Source organism: Colossoma macropomum, unplaced genomic scaffold (assembly GCF_904425465.1).
Source record: "Colossoma macropomum unplaced genomic scaffold, Colossoma_macropomum, whole genome shotgun sequence".
NCBI lineage: Eukaryota > Metazoa > Chordata > Actinopteri > Characiformes > Serrasalmidae > Colossoma > Colossoma macropomum.
This window is the reverse complement of record NW_023494786.1, coordinates 27138089-27155570: the sequence shown is the minus strand read 5'-3', so window position 1 is coordinate 27155570 and position 17482 is coordinate 27138089. Positions and strand designations below refer to the sequence as shown.

The following is a 17482-nucleotide window of genomic DNA, read 5'->3' as shown; positions in this document are numbered from 1 at the left end:
TTTGTTAACAGGTCATTTTTTTGGTTAATGAATAAAATGGCTACATTTGTGCTGTAGACATTGTGACTCCTGGTTCCTATCACCACCACTGTAAAGAAGTGAGAGTTGGTCAGTTTCTCTATAATGAACCGTTTCACATCAAACCACTCTGAACGGCTTTGTTTACAGCTCAAGTAATTAATTATGCAGAAATTTTGAAAAATCTGCATTAACCAGTGCACCAGGAGGTCCAGCCCTCCATTCCTTATCTATAACTTATTAATAACAGTCATTTTGGCATTGTCTTCTATATATGTAATGAATAAGATTTCTACATGGAGGATGAGATCTGGGGATTCTCCTCCAAGGTCAAAATTTTTCAGTCTGTTTTTCTGTGTATTGCCTCAAATATGGTGAATGCACTTTTGCAGTTTGACATAATATACACCCCATAACTCACCTCAGGAGCGATGTATGCCGAGCCTTGTCTGTGTGCTAGTAGGCTTCGACTTTAGACTCCCCATTGATTCATAATGATAGATCTTCTGAAAAGCCAGAGCTAACAGCAGAGTTAACAGCTGCAGATGCTCCGCCCACATGTAAACAGAGCGTCTGATATCTTTTGATAGCTAAGAAAACCACAGCTGTTGACATTTTGTCACTTACCATATGAACTCACTTCCGTGCAGCAGGTTTTATCAGTCTGACGTGATACAAACTTTTGCAAAGTCTTTTGGAGCGGTAAAGTCACTGGATTCAAAAATGTTTGTGAAGTTTGAGGCATCATATCTTCAAAAGATATTCAAGAGCTTTTTTTTGAAGCATTTAGCAGCTTTTAAGTGAGAGATCATCGTGTGTTTGCCAGTGCATACTGATTTGTTGGTAACACTATTTTGAGTGGTCCTTTGTAGATGATTAATAAACTCTTTACAGAGTATCAGTAACACATCAACAACATATCAGTGATGTAGCAGTAGTGCAGCATGTATTATTGATTTGTTACATTAGGTAGACTTAATATGTAACTTCCATTAAGCATAACCTAACCCTAATTCTGGCCCTAATCCTAAACATAACCTTAACCAAAACTCAGTCCAGTTAGGCTCCAGTTACAGAATAGTGTCCATAACAACTTATCGAGGATGTTGAGATGCTCTGTATTAAACCTGTTACATGTTCAGATCCTCTCAGGTTAAACATCTACAGATGTGAACTTAGTCACTCCAAACAAAGTGAAAAACAACTGAATTTAGCAGATTCTAAACAAATTTTATTTACAGTTAATTAAAAGTCTCTTGATAATATACTGAATGTATTCACTGCTGCTGCATCATTGATATGTTGCTGACATGTTACTGAGTTTATTGAGTGTATATTTCATTTTAAACGGACCACTCAAAATAAAGTGTGACCAATTTGTCAGCATAGAGCACTAAATCAACAATCTGTGATTGATTTGCATGTCAGTCGAACGGCCCTTTCCTGTCAAAGTTGGTGGTTCTTGGCCACATTAAACAACAAAACACACCAGACTCTGTAACAGTAGGAAAAAGTCTGACTTGTGAGACTCAGTTAAGTAACATCCCGCACTATTTACTGCGCAGGAGGATTTTGCAAAGAATGTTTTTCCCATGCTTGTTCTTTGGTCCCTGAAGCAGGAAGTTGGGTATAACACAACATGCTCTGTTTGATTTTGCTCTGTGCTCCTCTGGGAGCAGCTCCTTTCTGAGCGCCTCTCTGCTGAGCGCTGATGTAATGCTCTGTCTGAGCCAGCCTCTTGTTTGCAGAGTCACATGTAGCGTCTCAAGCCGGTTTAGTAATGCACACCCACATACAAGGACTGTGGATAGTGCTGCTGCTAACCAGCCTGGTTGCTTAAATCAGCAGCATGCATGAGAAATATATTTCACATACAGTTGTATGCAGAGTTTGGGTGTGCCTGGTCAAATGACACGTTTTGTTAATATTCTAAGTGAAAATAAGTTAATATCATCTACAGAGGACACACTTTTGCACATTTTAATGCACATTATACTTTTAATTTGCATAATCTAACAAATTGGGGAGGAATATAAAATGTGGCTTGAGCAAAATGTATGGTACATTGTATATTCAATGTTTTATATATTACATCAACACAATTTTGTCTTTTGGTTTACTTATGGTTACACTTTTTTAAGGATTTTTTTTGTTCAGTACAGTTCAAATTAGCCTTTTTCAAGTGCTTTATGCACTCTGCATTCATTATGGCCCATATTAGTACATACCAGAGGTTTGTTAAGTGGAAATCGCGGAATGTGGAATTTACTTCCACCACCGTTCTCACTGCAGGTTTGTTATGAATAGTTTTATCTGAGTTTTTTCCTCATTTGCCAAGAAGAAAAAAGGTAATTGCTTCTTACCGTAGATGTTTCTTACCATAGATGTTAGCTGTAATTGATGGCTTTTCAACAAAAGTACTAATGCTATTCATTTGTAGTATCTGAATCCCTATCAATTTCATTTTTAAGCATAAATTTATACTTATAAATACATAATTTTTAGTTTTTATTCAGAATCACAAGACATGTTAATTTGACATGGACATATGCACTGGAAGTATATTAAATAACAAAAACTCAATACTTCTCCTCACTGTATGTTACGTTGTTGTTGGACACTGTACTGCTCTCATCAGCAAGAATGAAATTGTGTAATGCTGTTGCTCTGCAGACTCTCAGGGGCTGAATAGTTTATCTTGTGTGTGAGTTATAGGGAGGTGTTTACACTGCTGGTGGGAGGCGGTGGGCTGGGTTGATCTGTCAGTATAGCGTGTACCCAGTGTTAAATATAGCCACGCTGCTATGCCACTGCAGCATGTCACTCCTCCACACTTGCCCGGGCCTCCAGCTAAAAATTCCAACCTGACCTTCACTCCTGGAAGCCACGACGCGATCACACTTGTACAGAGAGTCTGTCAGCGGAGCCAAGCACTCAAAGTGGATCTCTGATTATTCCTGAATAACCGGTGGATTCATGCGGAGCTGAACTGGGAGTTTAGAGCTATGGAAGTTGCACCTCGGGGCAGAGGAACTGGTGCCCACTGTAGGAATGGTTGATAAAGAACGTGTGAAAAGCAGTAAAGCAGCATGGACACCGTACACCGCTGCCCCACCATGGACGGCACGGCCGTGTGCTGGAGCAAGGCGAGTGTGGTCAGCTTTATCAAAGGCCTGGGTATGTGATGAGAGAGAGATTTACGCTGTAGGATCAATGCTTTGACTCCAGAAGTTTCCTTTTGAGAATTGATCCTTACATGAATATCAATAGCTGTACAGCTCTTTCTGTAACCATATATTCAATAATAATTCCTCCAAAATGGTAAGGAGAGGCAAAAAAACCTTTTGTTAATATAAAGAGATTTTATTCCAGGACAGATGGTGCATTTAAAGTACGTAAAAAAATGTTGTTGATACGTTTCTATGTGCTTATTTATGGATATACTTCTACATGAAGTCATTTTAATACAATGGTTTTAATAAAGCTGAACACTTCAGGGATGCAGCAATATGGGAATTCCAATAATGTAAGATGTAGGAATTCCAATAATGTAAGATGTAGGAATTGTGACTAAATCCACCTGCATTAGCCTTACAGAGAAATGTAACTTTTGCAGATAAAATGCTGATATTATAGTGCAGTAGCCCAAATATTGATCAAATCTGAACATCTGTCTGTTGATAATGTTTTTTTAGCAATTATGTGCTGAGACCAATATTACAATATCATCATACATCCCTAGAATATTTATGTTTTTCTGAAAACTATGAAAAACTATATTTGCACTGAATAAAAGTGGAGTACAGCAAAGTCACAGGAATATTATAGGACTGATATTAGATTATTTTAACCATTTATCCCCCCGTTAATATTTTTGAAACAACTGTTATCTATAGAGAAGCGCAATGTTACAGTAACAGGTCAAGGCTTAGGTTGAGGAAAGGCTTAGAAAGACTCTGTATATTAAATTTAAATATATTTAATTGTTTGATTAACCACTTTTTGCTGTGGAAATCATAACGATTCCCTCTTCCAATGTTCATAAGAAGGCTTAAGTATCTGTACTCATGGTGCTATTGGTATTCAAGCCTTCATATAACTCAGTATTGTACTGAAAAGGAAAGCAGTAGTGCTGTCCATCCCTACTTTGTAGCTGAGAAATGGCCCAATGTCTGACACAGAGGGCTGAGTGGCTGGCTTTTGTTTTCACTGAGTAGCACGTGGGCTAATCTGTTGTTTCAGTTACATTAAAAGAGGCACAACAGCAGCGTCAGTACTGCACTGCATTCTTAATTTGATCCCTCTAATGAACACAGTTACTGTATTATTGCAGATGATGCCTTTTTGTTATTGAAAGTATGACGTGGGTGAGAGACAGAGAGAGAGAGAGAGAGAGAGAGAGAGAGAGAGAGATATTCTGATCTATGCCTGCAGACTTGTTCATACTAGGGCCTGACTGATATGAAAGTTTTATGGCCGATACCAATATCAGTTTTAAATTCTGATAAACTATGATAGCAGCAGATATGAAGCTAGTATGAACAAGTCTGCAGGCATAGATCAGAATCTCTCTCTCTCTCTCTCTCTCTTTCTCTCTCTCTCTCTGTCTCTCTCTGTCTCTCACCCACGTCATGCTTTTAATAACAATAAGGCATCATCTAACCTTTTAGACAGAAACTCACCTAAACAGCAGAATATGGCAGTCTTAATAATATAAATGTTGTAGCACCTCAGTCAGGGCTATCAGTGACCCCTTGCATTTTTGGTTTCTGTAAATTACCTAATTTTCTAAATACAAGTATATTCTGTACAGAAAACACATAACATATAGCATATTTCTTCAAATCTTATCGACCAAATTTCTATGTATTTGCTAAATGTAACATATTGGGGAACAAAAAGCAACAAAAAATAACAAAAAATAAACTTTCCAAATGTTTACACACGTGACACTTCATGTTTCTTTATTTTTTTCCAAAATGTCAAATTTAGTGCATATTAAATTTAGCACAGTGTTCCCGTGTTGGATATGTTGACTCATTTTCACTTAAAGAAAATCAGCAGCACATCATTTAATCAGGGGAGCCTTTTGCATAAGTGAATTATTGTCAGTGAATTATCGGCGGTATTTTTGCTGATTGTCGGTATCGGCTGATGTTCTACATTGATATATCAGTTGAGCTCTGTTTCATACGCCTGAAGTACAGTAGCTCCAGTGTGCGTAAGAGGGAGTGGACATTTTGCAGGAACATGAAAACAACTTGATTTTCAGCCAAAGATTACATACTGTTTTAATGCTTTGCTGTAATGCAGTCTAATGTGTGCCCTCGTTCTTGGGAGGTCGAGATTACTTTCTGAGTCGAGTGAATTTCTTTTCTCTGTTAGAGCTCTGAAGCGTCTATGTGAGTCTAGTTACTGCTCTGAAAATATTACTTTGAATGGATAAAATACATTCATTAACATCTTTAGATGATCATGAAGTCATGACTGTCTCCTCCTTACAAACTTGGCTGACGCTGCTGTCACTGATGCAGTGATTGTGATGCTATTTGTGCCATAGAATCATATATAAACAGAATGATTACGCATTGCTTGTATTGTGCACTAGGGTTTTGTGCTATTTTGTACTAGTGCTCGGAGAGTGGAGCACACTTTGGTGTTGACAATGTAAGAAAAGTACAAAATTAATATTTTATACAAGCAAACTACACATCACTACTACAAATGAAAGCATAAACATTGTTTCCAAACATTGTTTTCTGTTTGTTAACGTTACAGTCAAAAGTGGCATAAGTGTGGATGTTACAACTTATCCCACAGTTGCACCAGAAGAGCTTTCCAACCCAAACAAATGAGCATATATAACCATAAGGTATGATTAGTGGAAAGATAATGTGTCAAACATGGCAAATTTATTTTTGACCACAAAGTAGAACAGCAAATATCTGCACAATATAATTAAGTATATTCTTTAAATTACATCTATAGTACATTTTTGAATAATCTGTTTAAAAAACTTCCAAAAGCAGACAAAAAACAGACAGTGTTGAAATTATATTGGCAATATGGAGTTCTCTCATTGTTTACTGTGTATTAAACTTACCCTGCTGTGTGGAGGCAGTAATTTAGCCTGCCTAGCTCTCACTCTGAGTTGTTTATGCTTCTAAAGGTGCTATATTACAGGATGATCACAATAATATGCACGACTGACTTAAAAAAAAATGAAAAATGTTACTTATTTGGTACAAAAAATCAGTCTTCGGGGTGAATCTTGAGAAATATGCCTGAAATATGACGCTGGAAACGATGACTAAAAGTGTGTTATTTTTGAACCTGTTTAACTACATAAAATATCTATGTTACATTTTACCCAACATTAGTTTATGTCTATTAGTTCTATTGTCAATGAACATTACTAATTCTGGATTCAATGTGAAATTATGTCATGTGGCCAAAAGTATGTGGACCCCCTTCCTAATGATTGAGTTTAGATGTTTCAGCCCACCCGTTGCTACAGTCAAATAGTCATAGACAAGCTCCTTAGACAAACACTGGCAGTAGAATGGCTCCTACTGAAAAGCTCAGTGACTTTGTGGCACTGTCATAGGATGGCCATAGGTCAGTTTGTGAAATATCTGCCCTACTAGATCTGCCCCGGTCAACTGTAAGTGGCGTAATTGTGAAATGGAAGCGTCTGGGAGCAACAACATCTTAGCAACAAAGCAGTAGACCACGCAAACTTACAGAGTGGGGTGAGTGAGTGGGCTGAGTACTTATCTGTTGTTCCATCACTTGGTTCCAGACTGTCTCTGGAAATAACACAAGCACAAAAATGTGCATTGTGTGTTGGGAGCATCATGAAATGGGCCTCTATGAAAACTCCACATTAATGCACATGGGTATGGAAGGGCCTACAAACTCATATAAGTGTGATGGTCAGGTGTCCACATACTTTTGATCTTATAATGTATGAGGAATAAAGTTTTTCAGTGCACCACTGGAGCAGTTATTAAAGCTCTTTCTTTCTCTTTCTCTTTCTTTCTCTCTCCACTTCATGAGGGGATGGGCTCTTTTTGCCTTACAGAGTAATGATGTCATGTGTCAGTGGCAGAATGGGAACAGTTGGGGCGTTTCACTTCCGTTTGTCTGCGCTGAGATAAGAGTGTCTGATGGACTGAGGCCTTAGCAAGAGAGACAAAGAGAGAGTGAGAGAGAAAACCTTTCTATGAACTTCGGAGATGACATACTGTCTAAAATTGTGGGCTGAGCAACAGACTAAATTTTTTTGCCCTAAGTAGCACATGATTCATTAAGTCATTTCAGAAACTTAAAAACGGAACAACAGCAGTGTTAGTCCTGCAGCGTGTTTTTCATTTCATATCTCAAGTGAACACTGAGAATTTTCTCAGTTTCACCCCACCCAGTTGCCAAAATCCCCTCATTTCCCTGCTAGAAGGCCAAACCCAAGTGCTTTAACCAGTTTGTGCTTGTTTTTTTGTGTTTTTCGCAGCCTCTCCTGGATACAGTAAGCCTCCAGTGGCCCCAGTGTGCTGTGCCCAGGGTGAGAAAGGACCCCCGGCCATGATGCCCATCAGCGTTGACCCTGAGAGCCGGCCGGGCGAGTATGTCCTCAAAAGCCTCTTCGCCAACTTCACCACCCACTCGGAGCGAAAGATACGGATAGTCATGGCCGAGCCACTGGTGAGTAAAATTTGGAGTGACTCTGCTAAAGCAATAAAACACTGAGGCTGTGCGTTACAGTGATTTTACATGATTACAATGCGTTTCTAAGCACGACACATGGCAGATCTCAATAAACAGTTTGTCCACCAACCAGTGTATCCTGTTAGGAGTAGGATATAGTTGCCAAGCAACATGGTGATTAAAAATTATTCCATGAACGCCACAATGGACCCCTTTTTGTACTTTGTGTCATGCCCATATTTGGAACGCTTGGGGCTAAGCTGGCACCCTATGATTAACAAAAATGTTAAAAACTGATAGTTTCTCTTCCAAAAGTCCCATGGATCCTCTGAACTACAAGGAGTCTGAATTCAGGAGTGGAAGTACCAGTACTACATGTGACTAACATCGCTGCGCATTAAACTGACATCAGAGGACTGGCTACCTCAACAAAATACTCCAAGAAGGCCAGCAAGCTTTGTTAAAGGGCCAGTATCATGGAGAACTGAGTTTCCCTCACTTTTTAGGAAAAAAAAAAAAGTAATATTTAAGCATTGTTAAAATTTCAAAATGTACCAATCACTCCCCAGTCCATACAGTCCATATAAGCTAACTATACTGCAAATACAGCCTGTTTTGAATTCATTGTTTCTATATATCCTATAAGCCTATTCAGAGTACAGCAGCTTAGCTCCACCCGTTTGTGTTGAAGCTATAAGGAGTGTTTCAGGCCAGACTGCTTTTTGAATGAGGCACAATACAGGGAAGCCAAGTACTTTATGTATATCAGTCTTTAAGACACAGTAACAAAAACAACTATTTAGTTGTGAGGGATGAAGAGAAGTTGGAAATGTTTTAAATGGACCTTAAGGGAAAGAATAAAATGCTAGAAAAATGTAGGATGTGGGTCCTTAAAATGTGGTAGTTAAGTTGCCTAGGCAGTAGTAGGCTACAATTCGAATAGCTGTTCTTGTTATATAATAGTGTTTAATAGTGTATAATAGACTTTTCATGTGACATCATTTCAATACACAGGACTGTTAGCAATGGTAATAATAATACTGCTCTTTCAACTGTTAAATGACCTCATAATCAAGAGGGTCCAGTGGCGTTGAGGGAAAAATGTACACAGGACAAAACATATCAGGTTTGGATTGTTTTTGTTTCCCACTGGGTGCAACAGCAGCAATTTTAGAAAATGAAGATTCATTTTTCCCATAGAGAAAAGCAGCTTAGACCTGGAGTTCCTTACATGGGCATGATGCTGCCTACAACACAACACGACTTCAGAGGTTTATTGATGTGTATGGTAATATATCTCAATAACAGCTTGGAACAGAACTCCGCCAATCAGATTTTATAACTAGCACTGCTATATTTTCATAACTGTTCATTTAATCTTCTAGGGCAGTATTTCCTAGCCTTGGTTCTGGAGGTCCACTGTTCTGCCCAATTTAGTGTTTGCCTTGTTCCCAACACATTAGCTTGTTATTAACCCCTCACTGATCTGAAGTGGGTGTGTTAAAGCAGGTAAAGCACTAAAATGTGCAGGAAAGTAGGCCTTTCAGGCCTCAACCCTGGTCCCCCTGCCCTGCACATTTCTGCTCTAACCAGACATGCGTAGAGTAGCCTAAACCTCTTTTCAAGTAAAATTGTTATTATTTCAATCAAATAATACAGTAAACGTAAAAGTAGCCTAGAAAAAAATAACTTGACTAAAGTTTAATGGTCAAGATACTCTTCAAGTATCTGAGGACCTCCCAAATTCCCTTAGTCCAAGGGTCGGCAACCCACATGTTAAGAACAGCTATTTTGTCCTTTCAACAAAAATCAAACCACCTTGGGAGCCACAACATTTTGTGTCCATTTTATTGAAGTAACGTTTTACCAACTTGGCTGAAAATATGTCTTAATATGTGGTAGATAATGTACTGGTATAGACTAAAAAATATAATATAAAAGAAACAACAACTTATTGTGCTCTGCTTTAGGCTTTAGCTCAGCTGTAGCCAGTTTTCTCGCATCTCCGGCAGGAAACTTTTCCTTAAAAGCAGATGCGTTTCTTGTAAAATGCCTCTCAACGTTTCATTTTTTACGAGGCTGAAGTCGCTTCTCATTCCCCGGCTTCTTGTTCTAATTTTCCTGTTACACCCTAAATGATTGTAACTGCTGTAAAATTCGAATGAGAAACCGACTTCATCTGACTTCTCGTTGCAGATTAAACATATCAGGAAACCAGCTGGAGTGATTGTAAAAGCAAATAAGTTGGTTAGTCTCCAAATTATCAGTGTCGGTCTTAAAAAATTTTCTTTGTCTTTTTGTTAGCTACTAGCTAGGCAAGATTCTTGTCTGCGTTGCTATGGTGACCAGTAGTCTGCGTGCCAATCTTCAGGGTTAAAGGGTGAAATTAGCAGTTATACATTAACTCCAGCTTTTAAGACCTTTTATTGTTAAAACTGTGTTAGAATGATCAGCAGAGTTTTATTTTACTGTAAAGGAGGATTATTTTATTTTTACCTACAAATCTAATTCTGCTGTGGAGCCGCAACAGGGCAGTAAAAGAGCCGCATGTTGCCGACCCCTGCCTTAGTACATCTCAGTACGTGTTTCAGCATAGGAACTGAAATTTGCTCTATTTTACTCTTTTTGGATTCTTTTTGTCTTAAAAAAAACAAAGCTCCAAGATGAGAAGAGTGAGCAGCAGTGAAGCAGTTCAGGAGCTGAACCAACACAACAGAGTGAAATTAAACCCAAAAGGAGAGTTAGTTGAATGGCTAAAGTGGCTAAAGTGGAACTGAGGTAGAAAACAAAAGTAAATAATTTTCCTTGTGAGTAAACTTGAGTAAACTAAGTTTTAGTTAAGTGTTTTTTATGAATACTGCTTATCAATGGTTCTCCATTGTACATTTTAAGTCCTGTTGACATTTTTGATAAGTTCTCTCAGCCTCCTTCCTTCCCCCTGTGAGTCAGTGGTGTCTGAGGGTCAGCTTATCAACAAATTTTGTCTACTGCTGAATCACAAATGAATCATCACACATGCTGAGGTTCTGCAGTTGTACAACCAGTATTCCTCCGACAAAGCTAGAGTGAACATTTATCTCAGGAACATTGCCCAGTAGCGTTCATTTGCTAGAGAGAAGCCTGGTGTCGGTCGTACGTTGCTTATTTACAGTGTGGAGAAAGCTTTTCACAGAAAAGGGGATGTTTACTAGTGGTTAGAATTCAAGCTTTGGATTGTTGAAATAGAAACTGGATGATACCATGTTCCGGTTTCTCAACCTCCTATTTGAAGTCATCTGCTCAAACTGTTGGTTCCTCCGGAAGTGGGAAGCAAAATAGGAAATAAGGTCATCTGAGCATTTCCTCCATGCAGACAGGAATAGAAATTAACAAGAAGGTTTTGAGGAACTTGTACGTTCTAACGTAATGGTTTGTAAGGAGGCTGTGAATAACGACAAGGCAAAGTGAAAAGTTAACCCTCAGGAGTCCGAGGACATTTTCTCAATTTTTTGCATATCTTCTTAAATTCGCCTTTAAAGGCTCTTGCATAAAACATGATACTCATATGTTTCATATCAAAATGCTCCGTTATCTTCATCGCTACTTTCCAAAACCACTGCAGCAACTTCAGCAGCTGTAAACTCTTTTCATGACATTTTACACGCGTGTCTATGATGTGGGCTGAATAAAGAATAAAGGGTTTCTGATGTGATGGTCAGTCCTTAGGGATTTCCCGAGTGTCCATTGGTCAGTTTCACACAAAATGTAGACAGACACACGTCCACCAATTGCACATGGTAAGAGGTGGATGACATGTATCTCAGCCCCTCTTCATAGCCTCATAACTTCGGATACGAGTCATGTACGATCTCATGATAAGATGGAATGGAAAAGGCGACTCTACAGATTAAAGATATGTTTGAACTGTATTTCTGCACTGCATTATAGCAAAGATAGAGAAACATAAATAGAAACATTAAATCTGATGCACTGGTGAGTTTGTGGGCCCCATAGAGTTAACAGAACTAAACAGCCTGGTGTAGCTGGTGAACTAGGCTACCAAATTCATCTCAGACCACCTTAAATCTGTTTTGAATGCATCTTGGGTGCATTTACACCTGCATTTTTATGTGGATTATCTCTGGTCTGCGAGAGGCAGATGCTGTGTATATTAGCTTGTCTTCGTAGCCTCATAACTCCGGATATGAGTGACGTACGATCTCGCAACAAGATGGAATAAAAAAGGCGACTCTACAGATTCAGAAAATGTTTGAACTGTATTTCTGTGCTATATTATCAGAAAGATAGAGAAACATATGTAAAAACATTGAGTTTCATGTGCGGGTGAGTTTAAGGACCCCAGAGGGTTAAGATATTGTTTATTCATAGTGACCAAAAGGTCTTCACAAACATTTTGTTCTGCCCTATCAGTGTAGTAATGCTGTTTTTGAGCTGCTCTAGCCACTTTTTTGCCCTGCACTAGACAGACCCAAGCCGCACTCACTTCAGTCCACCACGGTGGCCCACCAGTGCAGCAGCTCAAATGACTTTCCGCTGCTTATGTGACCGCTGGCCTCAGTGAGGTATGGGGCACGGACCTGTCAGGAATGTCAGATAAAGCCAAGGCACAAAAACAGATGTCTGACAGAATCAAGTTGAGGTGAGAGGAGGTCAGGGAATTGGCTTGGACACAGCAGCTGTTCCGGCTGTATGGAGCGGCAGCGTGGTGGGGTTAGCAGCGCTGGGCACTGCCGAAGGATAAAGTCGCACAAACATGAAAGGAGTTCATCTTTCACTTCTGGATGGGCAGAACTGTACGGCCATTACAGTAGTAATAGTTTCCTTTCAAGGTGAGGTTTTTTATACACCTTATAGGGAGACACTGGACGTTAAAGGGCCTATATTATGGAAAACTGCACATGTTGCTCTCTTTTTTAACAGTAAGGTATGTAAATTGGTCAGTTTCAGAATGTCATTCACTCCTGACTCCTTATGTTCCATATATGGAAATTACACTGACTGTTTTTGTGATGTCACAAAACATGCCTACAGACGTTTGGCCCTGCCTTCTAATGTTGAAGCTTAAGTCTGGACTGCTTTGTGGAAGAAGTACAAAACAGGGCAGCCAATTAGAACAGAGATCTGTTACATCTATCTGTCTTAAAGGGGAATTCCACCCATTTTTCAAAATTTCTGTGTCGACATGTATGTAAACAGTCATTCAGAGAAAGACAAACTTACCAGTTCCTCTTACTCTGAATTTCTATCACCATCACTGTGGATTCTTCAAAATGAAACCAGATGTATGAACAGTTTTATGCCCCTAAAAGCTTCTCTAGAGAACTTTAGTACATGAATTGGTTGTATTTTAAAAGCTATTTATGGTGGAGGTGTACATACCAGGTGTTTTAAGGTAAAAAAGTGCCCGAACAAAACATATTTTTCCAGATTTACTATTTTATCAACATTACATATTAAAATTCAAAACTCACATGTAACTTCACTGGTGGTTTTGGATAGTAAATAAAATGGCTATATTTGTGTTGTAATCATTGTGACCCCTGGTTCCTATCATCACCACTGTAAAGAGATCAGAGACAGAAAGTTTCTCTATAAACCAGAGGTCACTAATAGGCGGACCGCGGTTCAAGTCCGGACCTAGACGCTGTCCTATGCGGACCTGAACCAATAACCAATAAACTATGGAGAATTATTTCATTTTGACAGGGTGGTCCTATTTTAATCGCCGTAACTTTTCTAGCCTTTATGGTACCGCTTTAGCGGCCTGGGAGACTCACAGACCAATCGCATGCATTGTAAATATCACATGTGACGCTACTCAGCCAATCAGATATGTGCATTATGATGAGCACTAAGACTAGAGTGAAGGAGGCACACGCAGAGGAGAGATGAGGCGAGAACCAAGCAGTTAGGAAAGAGAGTGAGCCAGATTATTTTACATGGCGTGCTCTAGAAAGAGAAAACTGACAATAAATGTTGTTAAAATATTACTGAATTGTACTTTATTTGATTTGAATATTCAGTTGTTGACTACATAAGATGTTGATATACCTCTTAGGCTACTTCAGTAAACAGTATATGGCACTGAATCATGATGCAAATTAGACATTATGATGTTCCGGACCTTTGCTTGAGGAAATTTTCTCTAACTGGACCTTATTGAATTTTAATTAAATACCCCGCTATAAACCATTTCACATCAAACCACTCTGAATGACTTTGTTTACATCTCACTGACAAAATTATGCAGATTAGAAAAATAGGTGTAGATCCCCTTTAAGGGCACAGTAACAAAAACAGCCTGTTCATTTCTGTTCAAACTAGAAGAGTCCAACAGATAAACGGTCAAATTCTCATGTCTTCAGTCTTGTCAGTTAATATTGTTTAACATCCTGTGTTGTTTTAAAGGGGAATTCCACCAACTTCTGAAAATTTCTGCATAATTAAATTGTTGAGATGTATGCAAATTCAGACTGGTTTGATGTGAAGTGGCTCATTGTAGAGAAGCTGACTCTGATTTCTCTACAGTGGTGGTGATAGGAACCAGGGGTATTAATGTCTACAACACAAATATAACCATTTTATTTGAACCTACAAGTGTTTTTATATGTAATGTTGACAATGGTAAAATAGGGGTAAATCTGAATAATTTAAATTTCTTGTTTGCCTTAAACAGATTTCATGTTTGCCTTTTTTAGATTAAAAAATGTTTTAGGCTAAAACTTTATTTATAAATTGACATTGAACAATGTCTCAGGTATCAGACAGTGTATTCATAACCATTTCATATAACAACTCTCTGTTTTAGTGTCATTAGATACCTCAGACGTCTGGTTCCTACCAGTAACATTGTGAACAATACAGTGTTTCTTGGTAAGATTCTCTAGAACAGGGTGTTTCACATCAAACCACACTGAATGACTTTGTTTACATCTTAATGATTTAGTTTAGAATAAGTAAAATTTCCCTTTTAAGTAGCTTTTTAAAAATATGAAGGCATAGACTCTTTTGTGAGGTGCCTGAATGTGTATTAGCCATAGTATCATCGCCATCCCACAGGCAAATCTGTAGCATACGTGTGCTGTGAAAGTATGTTAGCAGGGAGGTGCTAATCTCAGGCAAGCTAATGCTAGCTAGCACAGTAAGAAAGTGTCTTTATATAGAACATTTGTGGCCCCTACAAGCCTTTCACACACAGAATGACTTCATCATGGCCCAATCCCTGTTTCTGCTCTACTCACAGTCAAGCTGCTGACCCTCTTCCTGCAACTAGCACTGATCATTCATATATTCAAGGGGCAGCTTCTCTTTCAGAAGTTGCCCAAAGGCATTTTGAAGTGATTAGTGATGACAGCTACAAAGATGTGGATCATGAAAACAGCATGAGATGTGGTGTAGGATTAGACCTGGAGGTCATGACCCTGATTTTCTTGATCACAGCATTCCAGATCTCCAAGTCTCAGTGACAGCATTCCAGACTTCACCTGCAAACATGCTGAGAAAGTTCAAAACGTTTGAGGCACAGAGGAGGTAGAGTTACTGACTGTGTCTCTTTAGGTTACAACGTCTTCCATAAACAGTAGAGATGAACTGAGAAACTTGTAGAACCAAGCAGTCAAAAGGTAATTATATATATATTATATATATATATGTGTATATATATATATATATATATATATTAGGGGTGGGAATCTTTAGGCACCTCACGATTCGATTACGATTCAGAGGGCTGCGATGCGATTATAAAACAATTATCGATGCATCTCGATGCATCTTTTTTCTCTATACAGGATTTCTATCTTCCTACTGTCTGAGGACTTGGTAGTTTTAAAGCAAAGTATTTGTAATGATCCATAATGTAAATGCATTACGGATCATTACAAATACTTTAATTATCTAAAATATCTTTTATTAATAAATCAAATGGAAGTGATGTGGCAAGTGAACTAGAAGGCTCTCATTCAGAGACGCTGCTGCCACTCATCTGCGATAAAATGCGCTGTTACCCTGAAATAAGATCCAGTGGTAATGGGTGTCCACGCAGCGCGTTACAGCCATCCTTCCCGTTTTCTTTAGTGATTTTATAACTTCGGTTTTCGTCTCGTTGTAGAGACAGAGAGAGAGTGTGTGTGTGTGTGTGTGTGTGTGTGTGTGGGGGGTGTATTTTCGAGACTGGACGCTGAATCTCAGCTCCAAAGTGTGCAGCATAGCGCGAAAGCCCTGGTTCTCAACGACTGAGAACAGACAGCAGACAGCAGGTCACAGAGCACCGAGGTCTGGCCTCGCCAGCAGCGAACGAAAAAACAGATTAAGACGAACATTTGGAGGACTTATTCGCATTTATAAGCAGCGCGGTTGGTTAAATCTGCAATGAGAGACTGTCTTTCTCTAAAAAGTTGCGAAAATGAACTCTTTCAGTCAAACCACCTCCGAAGGTGGTTTGACTTGAAAAGGCAAAATGGCTCTTCTTATCATTTGTGTTGTGACTCCTGACCTAACCTGGCTTTTAATGCAGAGGGAGCCGGTCGGATTTCTCGCTCCTCCAGTAGTGTTTTTGTTATGTGCCGCCACAGACCGTCCGGGCGCTGCACTTACCCACTTCCAGTTCCGCCTTTTGTGTTCAGTGAACATTACGGTATAAATTAAATATTTAGAAAATTGATTTTTGAGTTTTTCCCGCACCCCTAATATATATATATATATATATACATATATATATATATATATATATATATATATATATATATATATATATATATATATATATATGATACATATATTATAGATGGGTCATTCTACAGAAACATCCACTTTTCTATCTGTCCATAGGTGTCACTGGTGTTACCACTCCTCATTGGTGTAACACATAAGAAAGATAACATATTTAATGAAAAATACATTTTACTACATGGCTGCTACAGAGTATCAAACCACATGTTGTCAATCATGGAATATCCACTAAAATATGTAATTTAATCCATTTGTATTCAATTTTTTCACAATTACCTAAGAATAAAGTAGGTCATACCAGTGACATCAACTAAAAGCTTCATATGACATCATGAGAAAATGAGAAATGAGAACATTTCTGATAACTGAAAAGACTCAGTGGACTCACCATGTGCTTTTCTTCACAGATCCTCAGAAAATAGGTAAAAGGAAGTCAGATGATGTCATCAGTGTGATTTTTTCTTTCAAAATAAGAGATTTTTTATTATGCAGTAACACCAGTGACATTCCTGGAGACCACATCTTTCATTATGTAGTTTATAATATTTATTTGACATTTGTTTTCTTTATGTCATTTAGTTTATATATTCCATAGTCATGTATAGATTATTGTAGTTAAAATTGCAGAAAAAGATGTTTTTTTATTTGTAAAAATTTGTTTTATTGTAACCCTAACATGTTTTTTCAAGTGTAATATATCTGTAAACGCTAGGGACACAAAAATAGACGTTTCTGTAGAATGGCCCATATATATTCTGAGAAAACTTCAGAAAGTCATTCATTCAATTCAGTTGATTCAAAAGATGTAGTGTTGGCTTTCAGTGAGGGAACTTTTAGAGGCATTAAACTCTTCAGACGCCGGGTTCCTATCACCAGGACTGTAACGAAATCAAAGTCGGCAAGTTTCTCTACAATGAACCAATTCACATCAAACCACTCTGGAAGATTTTGTTTACTTCTTAAGTCAAGTCAAGTCAATTCAAAGTTTATTTATAAAGCGCTTTTTACAACAGGTGTTGTCACAAAGCAG

The 17482-nt window shown here is 38.4% G+C and overlaps 1 protein-coding gene across 7 annotated transcripts in view; it reads left to right on the top strand.

Moving 5' to 3' along the window:
* Positions 1 to 17482, top strand: part of frya (furry homolog a (Drosophila)) — a 158226-nt gene that overhangs the window by 32104 nt on the left and 108640 nt on the right. For 6 of the 7 annotated variants that reach the window (XR_005007006.1, XM_036565238.1, XM_036565208.1 and 3 more), the window contains exon 2: positions 7529 to 7719. Coding sequence is in view for 6 of the 7 variants with exons in the window: in XM_036565208.1 (XP_036421101.1) it covers positions 7529 to 7719 (191 nt within the window). In the remaining variant the exon portion in view is untranslated. Of the gene's footprint in view, positions 1 to 2740; positions 3196 to 7528; positions 7720 to 17482 lie in introns of those variants that run through there. The other variant, XM_036565224.1, reaches the window with a different exon arrangement.